General features: G+C 35.4%; 5 protein-coding genes across 5 annotated transcripts; 2 read left to right on the forward strand and 3 right to left on the reverse strand.

The window, feature by feature from the left end:
• Window positions 1-348: 348 nt before the first annotated feature.
• On the reverse strand, window positions 349-3687 carry T551_01625 (transcription factor TFIIIC subunit TFC4; the record flags this gene model as incomplete). Its single annotated transcript, XM_018373888.1, has 10 exons — window positions 349-530; window positions 585-812; window positions 859-1197; window positions 1243-1369; window positions 1415-1515; window positions 1559-1993; window positions 2037-2226; window positions 2270-2872; window positions 2911-3312; window positions 3361-3687. The coding sequence occupies 10 exons, from the start codon at window positions 3685-3687 to the stop codon at window positions 349-351; spliced, it is 2934 nt and encodes a 977-aa protein (XP_018230063.1).
• Window positions 3688-4138: 451 nt separating this feature from the next.
• Window positions 4139-5969, forward strand: T551_01626 (uncharacterized protein; the record flags this gene model as incomplete). The annotated part of the gene is made up of 4 exons (XM_018373889.1): window positions 4139-4331; window positions 4376-4651; window positions 4698-5893; window positions 5937-5969. The coding sequence occupies 4 exons, from the start codon at window positions 4139-4141 to the stop codon at window positions 5967-5969; spliced, it is 1698 nt and encodes a 565-aa protein (XP_018230064.1).
• A 264-nt stretch (window positions 5970-6233) lies between these two features.
• T551_01627 (uncharacterized protein) lies at window positions 6234-7456 on the reverse strand (the record flags this gene model as incomplete). Its single annotated transcript, XM_018373890.1, has 3 exons — window positions 6234-6889; window positions 6946-7048; window positions 7091-7456. 3 exons carry the CDS (start codon window positions 7454-7456, stop codon window positions 6234-6236), a joined length of 1125 nt encoding a protein of 374 aa, XP_018230065.1.
• Window positions 7457-8723: 1267 nt separating this feature from the next.
• Window positions 8724-9725, forward strand: T551_01628 (histone H2B; the record flags this gene model as incomplete). Its single annotated transcript, XM_018373891.1, has 6 exons — window positions 8724-8838; window positions 8881-8952; window positions 8994-9236; window positions 9280-9351; window positions 9393-9548; window positions 9591-9725. 6 exons carry the CDS (start codon window positions 8724-8726, stop codon window positions 9611-9613), a joined length of 681 nt encoding a protein of 226 aa, XP_018230066.1. The 3' UTR covers window positions 9614-9725.
• Window positions 9726-9742: 17 nt separating this feature from the next.
• T551_01629 (separase) lies at window positions 9743-16603 on the reverse strand (the record flags this gene model as incomplete). The annotated part of the gene is made up of 21 exons (XM_018373892.1): window positions 16047-16603; window positions 15294-16003; window positions 15120-15249; window positions 14843-15072; window positions 14439-14798; window positions 14051-14400; window positions 13907-14009; window positions 13639-13864; window positions 13483-13593; window positions 13252-13438; window positions 13060-13210; window positions 12805-13020; window positions 12354-12760; window positions 12236-12309; window positions 12130-12192; window positions 11999-12087; window positions 11862-11955; window positions 11515-11817; window positions 10922-11472; window positions 10597-10878; window positions 9743-10552 (listed from the first exon to the last, which is right to left on the reverse strand). Exons 2-21 carry the CDS (start codon window positions 15465-15467, stop codon window positions 9743-9745), a joined length of 4911 nt encoding a protein of 1636 aa, XP_018230067.1. The 5' UTR covers window positions 15468-16003; window positions 16047-16603.
• Between the last annotated feature and the right edge of the window lie 61 nt (window positions 16604-16664).

Below are 16664 nucleotides of genomic sequence, written 5' to 3' on the forward strand. Positions count from 1 at the left end.
AATAACCCTTTTATTTAACACAACACCTTAAACACCACCTATTCTCCAAAACGACCCTTAATCCTTCCGTTCTCTATCCTTTCTTTATCACAACAGACTTAAAATAATATTAACCTTAAATCACACGATCTTAACAGTACAAACCCCCTTGTACAACATGAAATAATAAATTATATAAATGTATTTTAATAGATTAAATATGACAAATATAGATGTACACAATAAATGCAGATATGATACATTAAACAGTTTAATTAGACCTATAAAAAAAGTCAAATACACGAAAAAAATATACTATATCAATCTAGTATAATAATATATACATAATAAACAAAAATATATATATTTTTAAATAGAAAGATAAGTATCTACAAGACTACGTGCATATGTAGCATTCCCACTAGCAACATAAATTAAAGAAAGATTATAAGCAGCATGTCGACGCAAATCAAAATAAACATATTCATTAAAATCCGAAGTAACCAAAGAGAGAACACGTTCATAATAAGGCACAGCAAAATGCGCAAGACCTAAAGTCCAAAATTAGATAAATTTCATACCAATTATTTAAATAATAAACAAACCTAACTGATGAAATGCACGCGCAATATTAAATTCAGCTTCTTGATGTTCATAAACACCCATAGATTTCCTGAGCTCATAATACTGAAAAAGAAAAGTCATTCCTTGAAGTATTTGGTATTGTCGATTATTTGACTGGCGCTGCATAGCTCTATGTAAATACGCCATTCCAATTGACAAAGAAATTAATGGATCAGACGGAGCTAAAGCATAAGCGCGTCCATAATAGTCTACAATAATATAAATGTATAATCAACTAATTACTAAAAAACATACGCAACGCTTGAACATAACTTCTAGAACCAATCATTACATGACCATAGGAAACAAGAAGCACAACATTATATTGGGTCGGAATACAACTATCATTTTCATTCTTAATCGCTACCAATGACTCTTTACTTTTCTTTCCAGATATCATAGAATCAATACTTTTTATCTGACGTAAAAGATACTTTTGTAAAGCAGAATTAGCTGAATAATGCAACATTGCTTCACCAGTTGGCATAGCTACAAAATGTAAACGATACCCATCTGACTTAAATTTGTATAAATTAGAAAAATATCTACATTCCTCAGCAACAACAGAATATTGTTTAGACCATAAAGAACATGCTATATTTAGAATTAACAATCTAAAATATCAAAATAACCATATACCAAGCCGAGTAACATGCATTTTATTTAAACGTTCATGACTTTGATAAAAAACATTAGCACCCATAGCGGCTTTAATTACATCTAAAGCATCAAGAAAATCATCATATTTTGTCAAACAAATTGCATACTTATATAATTTAACAAAATCTTTTAAAAAATATACATAATATACCTGCATAAAAATATAAAACCAAATATCAAAGCTTAAACCTCGAAATTCATTTACATCATTATTTATAGTATTCTCACAATAGGATTCATCATCACAAAAATCTTCAAAAATTATTTACCAATATTATTAAACCCAAAAACATACCCAATGATTCTTGAAGTCTATTAGCCATAACTTTTAATTTATGATTTATTTCCATCTTTTGCATACGTCGTTTTGCAACAGAAATAATACCCTTAAATTTTGTTGATTTTTCAGATGGATAAAATGCACGTACATTACGAAAATCATCAACCATATCACCTGCAGTATCTAACCATTCATTTACAGCTTGACGATCGCCCTGCAACATTCTATCACGCACTATACTTAACTTTTGCCATTTAAACAACGTATGCTCAGTCCTTCTCATTTCAATAGCAATCCTTTCATTTAAACACGACTTTAAAGACACTTTTTTAGACAATCTATCTCGTGAAATTTTAGTATCCACAATAAAAGTAAGCTTAGAAGAATTGTTTTGGGACTCATTTTGCACTTCTGCAACAACATGATTATCATTCTGTTGATAATAAATAACTGAAAACAGTTAAATAGCAGAAAACGTTTTCCGTGTATAAACCTTTGTTAACTACATCAAGAGCTTCTTCTCTACGACCGGTAATTTGATATATGTCTGCTAACTGAATAAGAGATTCAATATGTTTTTCATTATTAGCCACAATTCCTTTAAAACACTCTTCCGCAGCTTCTAAATCATCCACAGCTTTGTAACACTTCCCCATAGAAAACCATAAATCAGGCCCATTTGCCTAAAAACTTTAAAAATATAAAATACAAAATAAATATACTAACAGAATCACATTCAGTTAAACGAGAATAAAGTCGAAGAGCTTCATCATAAATTTTTTTCTCACTCAATGCATTAGCAGCATCAAAAATCAAATCAATATTTTTTTCAACATTTGGATTTTCATCTAATACTTCAAAATGTCTCAACGCTTCATCCGTATCACCAATATGTAATCTACATATCCCTAATTTAACCCTTAATTCTAAAGGCATTTCATAACGTGTTTTATCTCCGTCTAAAAAATGCAAAACTAAATTTCGTCTTTCATTATCACTATCCCATTCCCTATCATCAGGACAATCATCCCAAAATTCTTCAGATTTCCTACCACATAACCATCGCCCTATATATTTTATATTATATATACATTGTTTCCATCGTTTATCGGCAATATAAAGTTCAGACATAATATGCAATTCACTCCAATTGAGACCACAATGACCTTCTGGGGGCTTCTGAAAACATAAATAATATTCTACAACTTTTTCATAAAGTGCTATTCCTTCAGAAACCTGAGAAGTCTGAAGATATAACCTAGCTAATTGACGAACTACTGTCATATCATTTGGCACAATATTAAGCAGACTTTTAAAACAATCGATTGCCTTTGATAGGTTAAAAAGTACTTAAACAATTAACAAACCTTTTTCATTCTTCCTCTATCACGAGCCAAAATAGCCCGATCCCATATAGCATCAACATCAAACGGACGAGCATGGATAGCTCTATTATAGCAATAATCAGCCTGATCCCAAAGTTTGGAATCTTGACTTAATTTTGCACAAGTTAACCAAAGATCAGCATCCTTAGGTTTAAGATGAGCAGCACTAATCCACGAACCAAGGCATTTATCTATATTACCTCTTTCACGATGAACCTCTCCAAGAGTCTGCCACGCAGCAAAAACATTAGAATCAATACGAATAATTTCTTGAAGAGTTTTTAAAGCTTCTGAAAAATCACCAGAAGCAAACGCCTGATTCGCATATCCAAGCAAGCATTTAACTTCTTCTGAAGGCTCCATATCCGCTACACATCTACGTCCCTTAAAAGTACATTAAAAAGAACACATCTTTAAAAATATATCGATAACCTTTGATCTTCCTTTATTTCTTCGAAATCCAGATGCTATCTTAAGATCTTTCTGGAATTGAGAAACTTCAGACGCCATACTTTGTTCAGAACATCTCACCATCCCAATTACATCATCTGTATCACCCTCAAAACCTATACGTCTTGCATTTTCATTATCATTCATATCTTCATCATCTGACCATAGCCCTTTCGCGTGTAGATCAATCAAAGGAACGCAAAACTCATCCTTGTGAAAATATGCTCCTTTCTGAGCTTCAACATTTGAAATCTCTTCATGTAATATATGCCAATATTCATCTTCTATATTTTTCTCACTTTTATCCATTTTTTATCATTTTTACTTTAACCCAAAAAAAATCGCTCAAAAAAAGATTCCATCAACCAAGTCCCATAAGAAACATAGAAAAACAAAATATTCTTATTATTTATGACAATTTATGCATTTTTTTCAATTCTATTTTTTACGTTATTAAAGAGAGACATTCACAAAAAGACATCGTACGTTAACCTTCCCCCCTTTTGGAAACATGAAAATAATTAATCAAATAAAACAAAGGAAGATAGGATAAGCAACACAAGAAATCCTGGTGAATTCAAAAGATTTCCAAAGGAATACCCAACGGGGCCTTTTTTTTTTTAAAAACTCAAAAAACCAAGAAAACTACATATAAATTCAAAACTTATCAAGAAATTTTGCAAAAACAAAAAAAAGAAAACTTTTCAAAGAAACAAGACTTTAAATAACATTTGAATCGTGTTGAACACGGGATAATATAATGTCAATCACACCGACACCAGAACACCATGATAAATCATCATTAAAACATCTAACATCGAAAATCCAGCTTAACCCTCAACTAAGAACATCTTTTGACCTGTCTAATTACAATTCACCTATTTCTGTTCGTGGTAACCGTCCTACTTCAGAAGTTTTTGTACGAACTCCACAAAAAACACAAATGCCGGAAGGTAATGCATTTTTTATTTCTTTCAAACGTATTCTAATTACATAGTTGCTGCCTTTGATAAATGGCTTGAGGATTTGCAAAGCTATGAAAACACATTGGAAGAAATGGAATCTGCATCTTTGGATCAAAATTTCAAGGAAGAATTAGGAGCAATAGAACAATGGTTCCGCGTACTCTCAGAAGCAGAACGTACAGCAGCGCTGTATTCTCTTTTACATCAAGCCACTCAAGTCCAAATACGCTTTTTTATAACTATTCTTCAACAAATGGCTCGTAATGACCCAATGAATGCTTTCTTGTCTCCAGCAAATCTTGATAAAGGTATATTATCAATAAAAAACTATAAACTACCTTCTAATCGCATAAGATTATATGAAAAACAGTTTATCAAGTGCAATAAATCAACTTAGTCTTGATAGGAAGAATGGGGTTGTAATAAAGCCTCTTTCTCCATCTATTAATCATTCTTCCTCAGTACATATTCAAAATGGATCACATTTAGAAGCAAAAACAATCAATGCAATGTTTCAGAATGCCCCTACAACATTGGCTAGTCAAAAAACAAGACTAAGTACTAATTGTAACACTAGCGTCTTTAATAGTACACATAATCAAGATACAGTATCAGTACATAATAACAATAGTCCAATATTATTAAAGCAGGACACATTAGCGTCACCTTTATGGTCTCAGTCTTTAAATAAGATTCCTGAAAGTACCCCTTTAGAGCTTAATCGACCCAAATCAGTAGATATTGGAAAGATTCAAAATACACAACAAATGAATCCTCATATTATTGATAATTCTATATCTAACACTGACTATGGGGAATTTTCTCCTTTTAGTCCTGCTGGCAATTGGGCATCCATGGTTAATACACCAGCAGTTCCAATGTTTTCTCAAGCACCTTCACAAAACAGCGATCTTCTTAAAGGAGCAACATCGAAATTAGCATCCTTATCGTCGAGCATTCAGAACAGCGATCCTGTTATTCTTGATACAGATGTAAAAAAGTATCGAAGAGGGAAAAATATACTATTGTCGTCTATCACGGATAACAATGGATACGGTTCTCATCCTACAAATACTTTAATGTATACAGAACATGGACATTTGATGCAAGTACCTTCTCAACGTAGCGTTTCCTCTCCTTTATTGTTACGGAAGATATCACCAAAATCGGATTCATCTATTCCTCCAGGATTTACAGAAACACCTGGATGGCATGTATCAGCATCTTCTCAATCTAATGGATATCTCGCACCCTTTGAAGTATCATCTCCATTATTAAGTGTAGAGGAATATATATCAGACAATTCAGACGCAATTACAACAAATAGGAAAGGAAGACGAGTAACATCCAAGCCTCCTGAAAACCCGGTTAATGATTTGTTACTAAATGACATTCCTGCTTGGCTAAGAGGGTTAAGACTTCACAAATATTCTGACAATTTGGGAGATATGAATTGGGAGGAACTTATTGAAATGACAGATGAGCAACTGGAAATGAAAGGAGTTGCAGCCCTTGGTGCACGACGCAAACTCCTTAAAAGTTTTGATCAAGTAAACTAAACTCTTGTTATCTAACGACTAATTCCATGTTTAGATAAAAGAAGCACGGAGCTTGGGGAAATTTTAGATTCCTATAAACTGTATTATCAATATTTAATTATTATTGTATACCACTTTCTCATGTTAGAAATATAAAAATAATTAAAAACAATTATCCAAAATGAACAATTATCTCAATAATCGCTTTGAATGTTTAAACAATTTATTAAAATAATACACAGACAAAAATGCAATTCAGTCTTATACATACATTTACGTAAATATCCTAATAATACATTGTTATATAACTTTCCAAAATGTAATATCCTGAATAAAATTCCCATAAATAAGTCTATCTTATTTTCGTGAAAGGATCTAATAACGAATCTCGGTCGGAATCACTTTTACTTTTTGAAAAAACATTCCAAAATCTCAGGGTTTCATCACCTGCACCTGTCACTATAGTCTGACCATCGGGCGACATGGCTAAATACAAAACCCGATAAGTATGGCCAGTCAAAGCGGCAACTTGTGTCATAGAAGGGTATTTCCAAACTATAACTTGATTTTCCGAATATCCATGCGTCGAAACAATCTCATTTGAATTTTTGGACCATGCAAGGTTGCATACCTGCGATCCCGTATCTATTTCCGAAATTTGGTGTCCGTTAAGGGTATTCCAAAATTTTATCGTCCTATCTGCTGTGCCTCCCCCACTAGCAAGAATCCCATGCTGGTGCGGATTCCATGCAATAGCCTTGACTGCTGCAGTGTGCTCTGAAAATTTGTACAATGGTGTCTCGTTCAAACGATCCCATACAATCAATTTATTATCATTCCCACCCGACGCAAGAAGCCCGTCTTCACAATTCCACTTTAGCCCGCATACCTCCTGCTTGTGCGCTCCCAGCTGCTTGATATGGTGCTCCGGAACCCTGACGTCTCGGTGGAAAATCTGGTGGTCTCTTCCACCAGACGTAAGAATATGCTCGTTCCAAGCAAGAGAACCTAAACCCACTGCATCAGCCCCCCCCTCAAATACCCCTCAAATACCCCCCACATACCCACTCTCAACGCATGCCCCAGCATCGTCCGCGTGCGCTTGCACTGCTCTGCGTCCCATATATGTACTAACCCTTTGTTCGTCCCAAGTGCAACATGAGATCCCTAAAAATGTAAAAACCTCCCCCCAAAATCCCCCCCAATTACTCTTTGGATCCAACAGACACTCGTCACCGAGTCATTCGGCCCCAAATCACACAGCTTCGTCACCTTCCCCGAATGTGCACTCCACAGATACACACATGTCCCGAGCCCTACGCCCAGTATATTGTTACATCCCCAGTCAACCAAATTTAAATAAAAGTCGTCGTGCAGCTCCGGTGCATCCAGCACCTTGAATGGGACCTTCGAGATCGCCCGAGGCTGCTTCCTTGGCGAAAGCAGCAGCCGCTGCGAGTCAAACCGCACCGGCGACAGCGAGTAGATCTCCCGTGTCGGGTCGTCGATCCCACTCCTCCCCCCGCTCCCCGACGTCCGCGTCCCGCTCGTGGGCGTCCTGTTCTGCGGCGACATGTACGAAAACAAGTTCCTCGACGGCGTTGACGGCGTTAGCGGCCGGCTCGGCGTTTTCTGCCGAGGCGGCGTCTCTCCGCCCTCTCCCCCTGCTCCCCCTCCTCCCCCCACTGTCGTCCCAAAGAGCTCCGACCGCAGCAGATGCAAGAATATCTTATTCGACTCCTCCGCTGCCTCCGTCAGCCTTGGTCCTCTTTCCGCCCTTACCTCTCTGCCCCTCTGCCTCCCCACTCCCCGGCTTTCGCTTCCCCTTCGACCCCGCCTCTGAGACTTCTGCCAGGTTGAAGCTTGCCTGCAGATCAATCCCATCGCGGCTCGGGATGAACCTGGTTCCTATCAGTCCCTCTCAGTTTGAGTTCCCACCGGCCCTACCGGTCCCCATAGCTTGATCTCACCCGCCTTGTGCCTGCTGCGCTGCACCCGTCCTCGCCGCTCTTGGCTTTGCCTCCCTCTGATGCGCTCCGCAGCCGCTTATCAAACTCCAGCTCAAACATCACCCCAAACAGTGTCCTCAAGCCCTGCGGGGGTCCTCTGTGCTTGGCCTGCCTGGAGCTCCGGCGTCACTGCGCCTTTGGGCTCGCCCGGTTTTTATGTGCATCGACGCCGGTGCATGATGCCTTTTTTGGTGCGGCAGACCGAATCGGCCAATCGTGCCGCACTGCGCCGGCCTCGGCCCAGCTTCAGCCCGGCCTCCGCCTGAGGGCAGCCGAGGGCCAACTTGGCCTCAGCCAAGCTCTGGCTTGGCTCTAGCTCAGCCTCAGCTTATGGCCCAGCACAGGATCAGTGTGGGGCCAGCTGAATGCAGGACCGGCCTGGCACAGGCTTGGGCGGAGGCCGGGCTAAGGTTGGGCCAGTGCAGAGCCGCCGAGTCGCCCGGGCGAGCGGAGCGGCGGCAGGGCTCGGGCACTAGCAGCAGGCACAGCGCCGCAGCAAGTGGCAGGCAGCGGCGCCAGCAGAGGCGCGCGGGCAGCCAGCGGGGAGCCGGCAAACAGGCAGCACCGGCACAGGACTGGTGTGCAGGCCGCATCAGTCCGAGCCCCCTGGGCCCAGGAGCCTTCAGGAGGACCAGGGCTGCTGTGTGAATGCTAGGGCTAGGGTTAAGGTTAGGGTTAGGGCTGCGTGTCTGGGAGTGTAGGGGCGGTAGCGAGACACCGCAGTGGTGTGCGCCATGTTAGGGTGTCTCTTCAGTCTCTTCAGGTTGGAGTGTGTGGGTACTGTATTCGGGAACATCAGGGCTGAGGTTAGGGCTGAGGTTAGGGTTGCCAGAATGGAGGCGTACGATGAGAAGTCGGCTTCGCCAGCACCCGCACCCGGTCGACAGTCGAGCAAGGCTAGGGTTAGGGGTACCCGTTTAGGCAATGCTTCAAGGGTTAGGGTTAGGGGTACCGTATTCGGAAGATAGGACTCGGAAAGTGACTCGGAAGGGGTAGAAGGGGGTTTTAGGGTGCATGCGCGGAAGGCCAATGTTAGTGTTAGGGTTAGTGGTAGTATTAGTGGTTAGGGTTAGGGATAACGATCGGGTTATAGTTATAATTAGGGTTAGGGGTTAGGGCTCGGCGGGAAGATATAAACGGACGCGAACGCGCGCAGACGACAGAAAACACCAGTGAGACCACAGCGGACGAGATGGCACCAAAGATAGCAGAGAGGAAGATGGCAACTAAAATGCCAGCGGGAAAGGCGCCGATGGACAAGAAGGAAGCAGGGAAGCGGATGTCAGCAGACAAGAAGAAGAGGTCGAGGTCGCGAAAGGAGACGTATTCGTCGTATATCTACAAAGGTAGGCGTGTAGGGGAGCGGGGGGAGAGTAATGACGCGTGCAGTGCTTAAGCAGGTGCACCCGGACACGGGTATATCGAACAAAGCGATGTCGATTCTTAATAGCTTTGTGAATGGTAATTCTGTAGGGGTATGGGGCGTGTTTTTAAATTTGTAGATATTTTTGAGCGTATTGCTAGTGAAGCTTCAAAACTTGCTTCGTACAACAAGAAGTCAACTATTTCTTCACGTGAAATTCAAACTTCTGTTCGTCTGATACTTCCTGGTGAACTTGCAAAACATGCTGTGTCTGAAGGAACGAAGGCTGTAACAAGTATTATTTTTTTTTTAAGGAAATATTTTTTGATGTTTGTAGAATACTCATCGTCGAGCAAATAAGGACGCGGATACCGCGACATGTGCAGTTTTACTTGTGTAGCAATTCTTCATTTAGCTTTTATTGTCAGATTATAGATATCAATGTGTATTGTTAGTCTATATACAATGTTGTTGTAAGCAAAATTCGGTTCATTCAAGATATACGGGGACCCCGTATATTACAGGGGCCGCGCCGTTCAAGTATTTCAGTACACACTGGTCACGGGAAAAAGCGACAGCTTCAGCAAGCGAAGCACGCGCTCCTAAGGCTCCCGGGCCAGAGTCCTCGTTTTGACAGCCCTCTGGGCCATTTGGGACTAATCCCCAGCACTTTAAGACATGGGTGCTGAATCGATCAATGTCTTTATCCGTTACGTCCCATAAATTTGCAACCAGTGCGGGGCATCCGGCCAAGAGATAGCTAGTAGCTATGCCTATGGGCTCGAAATCGCCCATGTCTTTTAGTAGTCCACTACTGCAGCCCATTAAAAAAGAAACGGCGCATTTTGAAAGTCTTTTAACTATATTTTTGCGAATATACTGTTCACCGCCACCATGTCCAAAGTACAAGAAAATTTCGAAAGAAGACAAATATGACTGAAATTCAGACTCTTCAGGTGATCTTCCTATGATTCCTTTCCAACCATCAAGATCCTTAAGTAAAGTTTCGAAATTGTTTTGAGTATTAATTAAATCGGAAGAAGGATTAAGGACATAACATCCATTTTTGCGATTAACCTTTTGATATGCGTCAAAGTTTACCATGCTTAGTCTATCATAAATGCAATATAAAGAAGGAACCCTGGATATAGGTAATTTCCGAAGACAAGGCAAAGATTCCCATGGAAAAGATTGAACAGACTTATCCAAAACCAAAATCAAATGCTGATGCTTTTTACCTGGAAGAACGGTAGTCTCTTTATTATAATTACTAATAGCTTCCTGAAAATCAACAACTATCTGACGAAAATCATTAATTAAATAAAAGCAAATATTTTTAAAACCTGATCAATATCAATTTCATCATAAGCAACAGTTTCACCATGAAATTGAAAAATGTCTAATATAAAGTATATAAGATCCTCTAAATACTCTTCTATTTTTGAATCACCAAGATCTAATTTTACAAATAATTCCAAAAGTCTTGATTCTATCTCGAAAGATGCAACATTTTTATTCTTTCGATAAAGTTTACGAGAAAATACATGTTTTATAATAATTTGGTTTACAAGGGTCTTAAACTTTGAAAAACTTTCCTGATTTATATTTGATTGAGAAAATATACCCTACAAAATTTTAGATTATAAATCAAAACATAATATAGAATACTTTGAATCCACCAAGCCAACAGTGTTCAACATTTGTAAGCAATTTCTTTAATCTTGCATTGAGTTCTTGTCGTTCTTTCCACCATCCTAGTTTATGAGCACTAGTACTAATATTTTTTGCCGTCTGTGCTGTTTCATTACTTTGAAGAATGATGTCATTTAATTCATTGAAAACATTATCATACGTTAATGTATCTTGATCAGCATCTCTCGAATTACTGCGATTCAAGGGTAAACGCAAAACCAATGGACTTAACTGTCTCTGTAATCTAGTAATATATAAATCATTCTTAGATTCGCCTACTCCTATAGTAAGAATAATCCATGACTGAGGAATTTTATCTAGAAATTCATGTTGAAACTGTGATATATCGCAAAAAAATAACTTAGAAAATAGCTCTGAAGAAACAATTTTATGATCTAAAGAAACATTATCTTGAGATTCTTCAAGAATTAAAGGCCATTGCACATCTTGATTATTATTATTTTTTAATTTAATATTTTTTTGAAGAAATGCACGTTCTCTTTGAAAAGATATCATTTTGGAGATTTCTAAAAACTATTAAAAATGTTATACAAACAAAAAAATATTACCAAGAAAATATGACGGAATAATAGATTTTATTTGATTACTATCACCAGGAATATAAAGAGCAGATTGCAAAACCGTAGTCGAAGCCATCATTTGCGCTAACTGTCTAACTAATGTACTTTGTCCATAGTTTAAGGCTTCACTAAAAATTTCAATAATATTCTTTTTAGTTTCTTCTAAAAGAATCAAAATCTTATTCCTTGATGCACTAAGCCCCTGTTTAGAAGCATCTATTCTTGTCTTAGATTTATTTGTACTAGATTTATCCAAAAACCGATGTATACATATATTTGGAACAGAAATTACTAGAAAATATTTAATAAAGATATTATATGAAATATTTTCGAACCCGAGTCTTGAAGAACACCATAAATTGGATCTCTTTGAAGAAGAGCTTCAGCCTCCAGAAAACAAACTTTCGATTGATAAAGCCTTTGAATAATCTTTTTTAAAATTAGATAAATAAATAAACAAAAGAAATATTACTAAATCATCCATATCACATTCTACAGCAAAAGATTCTTTCAAAAACTTTTTTCCATCCGCAATTTTCCCTTGTAATGCAAAATTATACCCTTTATTCAATAAGTATAAATTCCTACTTATAAAAATAGTACCTTTGAAAGTCATTATCCTCCCTTTAAGACGAGACAGAACAATGCATTCACATTGCGTAGAAACTAACTCATTAAATTTCAAAAATACGAATAATCAATAACCTACATTTATTAAGTGGTAATTTCTTAATATCTAAATTATTTAACTTCAATGGAGATGAGATTGTCATTGTCTCAATTCTTAGAAAAATGAGTCTAAAGTATTTAACTTAAATCAAAAATACCCTAAAATAACATTTTCCATTGCTATTTCATCCAATTTTATTATAAATTCAGGACTCATAAGCTCTTTCAGTTGTTTCTCAGCCAATATATATGACTCAAGTTCTAAACACCAAAGTTTTTGTCGACTCTGAAGACTTGCTTGTGTAAATGAAAGCGAGACAGATTCTTTAATATTTTCAATTTGAGAGAAAAAATGCTTCGCTTTATCAAGATTTTCTTGTGCTTTTTGAAACCTCTCAGTTTTTACATATAAATTGCTCAACATAACTAAAACGGTTACTATAGCCAAATAAGAATCAATATTTTCAGCAGCTTCTAAAGCTTGGGAATAAAAATATTCAGAATCAAGTACAGATCCTTGAATTTCGTAAAGTCTTGCCAATAATAACAAACAAGAAATAAAATTCTTAAAATGAATCAACAAAAAAAAACAATACAGAAAAAAATTACACTTAACACCCTCCAATGAGACTGCCCAAATTCAAAAAAGACCATTTTTTGACAATTATCGTTATCATTTAGAACTAAACTTTCTTCCACTTTTAACTTATTTCTTTTGTTTGATAAAGATATACCTTTATTAAAATATTTAACATTATTCTTTATAATACGTTTATAGAGACGATACGAATTTTCTACATAATACAAAGCATCAAAAATTGCGCCCTAAAAAATGAATAAAAAAAATTACAAAAAATTATATACCTTTTCTAGCATAATTAAAGCATAAACGAAAGAACCTTTTGCTACTAAACTATACCATTCAATTCGTTTATCTAAAGACATAGATAACCCTGCATCCAAACTTTGAAAGTTCCCATTTACTATCTTTGCAACTTTTATGAAAGAATTCCAACTATACTCATAAGAATATACAAAGAAAAGCTCAAGAAATACCTTGATGAAACACAACCAACTGTAGATAAATATTCAACATATGAAATCTCAAACTCTATGAGGCTCTTGATATCAGGATTCATCTTCTGATTATGATTCTGAGCAGCAGCAAATATCATACCAGCTTTGCCTGTATAGCCAAGAGAAAGATATTGTAAACCTAACATAGCATATATTCTAGTCAATTCTAAATATGTTAACAATAATAAATGTTAAAAAAATTAAAAAAACCTCCCGGGCCTCTTAGTTCAGGGGACAATAAACATAATCTTAATCTCAATTTTAAAATAGTTAACCTGTTCAATGGAAGCCCTTTAACAAGGAAAAAATCAGCTAACATTTCTAAATATATTATTTAAAGTAAACAATATTTTTGTTCAAACATACCAAAATGACAAAGAAGATTAAGTGGACTGTCTATACACATCTCCAATGTTTTCTGCATTTTTGAATATTCGATATCATCAAATATCATCTTCCAAATTTTAAATGCAGCCTTCATATCGTCTTGCCATTGTTTCTGAGTTAAAAACAATTTCAAAGCTAAAAAAGATCGAGACATTGCTATATAATTATATCTAAAAGGCTCAAAACCAACATCTTCCTTAAGATTCTAAAAGAGTTAAACATATTAAATTTAAATAAAATCTTATACATTATTCATTAAATCAGAAATACTTTTCCTATAAAAATCATCAAAAACATCACCCATATCATTAGCACTATTTTGTAAACATTGATATATTTGCAATAATACCCTAATTCAACTCAGTAATAAAAATATTAAAAAACAAGATACCTCATTCTACGAAAAGGGAAATTTTCATTATAAATATCCATAAGATTATTCTGAAGAACATGCAACTGCTTAGAAATATCATATTTATATTGAAGTCCAAGAACAACTTGAAGCTGCAATTCTAAAAGTGGCCCTTTGTCAAGAACATCAAAATAGTTTAATAGGCATTTATCAGACCAAGAACCACTTATTATAGCATTCTGAGTAATGGAAGTTACGATTCTAGCTACATGACGATGTTCTTTAAAAACTTCTGATAGCAAAACACGATTAGACTCATAAGCTATTTGAGAAATAATCCCACTTTTGTAAAGGATATTCATAGCCTTAAAACCATAATCTAAAGAACTCTAATTTTATTAATAAAAAATAACTTCAATTATACAACCTTATAATCTTTAACTAACAAATAACATTTTATCAATAGCTCATAGCGACCAATATAATGATCCATATCCAAATTAGAAAAATCAATATTCTCTAAAGTCAAAATACTTCGTTTTACAAAATCAATAGCGTCACTTCCATTTTGATACAATATTATTGCAGAATTCCAAAAAACATTTGATATAGATATTATAGCTGCAACATCATCTATGGACCTTGCAAACTCCAAAGAAATATCCAAAAGAGAAATAGAATGGTATACTTCGTCAGATACAGAAGATGTCAAATATGCTTTAAAACAAGATATAACACTACTTAAAATATTAGAACTCAGAGCTTTAAAACACTCTTTTTCGCCTATCTAAGTAGAAAATCAAATACATATAAGTATACAAACAAATTTACCTCTTTAGTTCTATATTTCTGAACAAATTCTAACATTATTTCAAAACAAGAATGACAAAACTCGGAATAACGAGTGGAACTATTTATTGCAGAAGTACATGAACGGCGCAACCTATCTATGCTTTTGATTAATTTAATTAGCTCCCCCTCTGAAGCATTTTGAATATCATCGTTCATATATAAAAGTTTATTTAAATTCTCTTTAATGACCTCTAAATAATCAAAATGCTCTAAAAATAAATTAACAAGATCAAATTATACTGATTAAACAATGTACCAATTGAAAACACACCAGAAAGCTCAAGAGAACCATTCTGGAAACTCAGCGAAATAGAAATAATATCATTTTGACCAAATTTATTAATCAACAACATATTCCAATTTAAAGCATCATCGAATTTCTCAATCTATAAAATCCATTACCAAACTATACATAAAATAAAAAATATACTTGTTCTGCATAAAAAGACATATGAAAAATAAGATTAATAAAAGCAGTCCTTGAAAGCATATCACCACAAACAGAATCTAAAAAATTTTCCACTGATACTTTACATAAGGGATAAAAAAGAAATCCATTTTTAGTCTTAGATAATTGTATAACAATTCGTGATATCCCGTCCATAATGTGATCATTATTATTTATATTTTCATGATGCAAACACTCAATGGTACAAAGCTGAAATTGAAATGAAAGATAAGAAAAATGAGATGAACATAATTTTAAAACAACGCGATACAAAATGTTAGTTTGATTTTTCCCTAATTCCGAATTTAATTCATTTAATCTTTTAAAAAATGCCTTTGGACCAAAACAAGAGTTAAAAGAATTCAATAATGACTTAAAAACATAAATCTAAAACAAACATAAAAGCTAACAAATACCTCATCAATAGTCATATCTTGAAGTCGAGAAGCACATCTTAAAGTCATCAGCTGAAACCCAGTAATAAAATTTATTACATCCTCTTCCATAGAATTAACAGGTGATTCAATATTTATAAGCCACGTAACTATTTCAGACTTAGTTCTAGTTTCTTCATTAATTTGAGATTTATTTTGCTTAAATGACTTTGCCCAAAAACCTTTCTCCACAATAAGCTTTACATAACATCCTAAATCATTACGCAAAGAAATAAGCTCATGAAATGCCATTGAAATCTAGAAAAATAAATATTAACCATATTAATTATAATTCATATACCATTTCTAAATCAATAAGTCTATTAATCATATTAGCATGTGCTTTATAAACTCCAAGTTGTTTTATATTAAGTTTATTTGAATTTTCATTAATAATGTTAAAAGATAATAGTGAACAATTAACAATATTTTTTTTCAATCCAACACAGTTGGTAGCAATATTATAATGTGTCTGTTTTTTACTTTCTAAAACTCGAGAAGAATTTTGATGATCACCAGATAATTTAACTATTTCAGATAATAATTTCAAAGACTCATTGAACACTTTTATCGCAAATTGAGCTTTATCAACTGTATCATTTTTCACTGCAGGTATATTGATTTCTTTCTTAATTTCCGATACATCACATTTTGATTTTGCAGAACTCACTAATCTACGTCTACTTTTTGAAGGCAGCGGTTTCGAAATTGACTCATCTGTAAGTATTTTTGTGATTTGTTGTATCACTGCTAATGAACATGTTTCTTGACATGAAAACTTACATAAAAGAGTATCTAGCAATTCTTTCGACTCAGAAAAAGACATAGAGTCTTACTTCTCTGCACCAATCCTCTTTTTGCTCACTTATATAAAAATAACAAATAATATTCCCTCTTATTTTTACACTCTAAAGCTGTT

Source organism: Pneumocystis jirovecii (assembly GCF_001477535.1).
Source record: "Pneumocystis jirovecii RU7 chromosome Unknown supercont1.6, whole genome shotgun sequence".
Taxonomy (NCBI): domain Eukaryota; kingdom Fungi; phylum Ascomycota; class Pneumocystomycetes; order Pneumocystales; family Pneumocystaceae; genus Pneumocystis; species Pneumocystis jirovecii.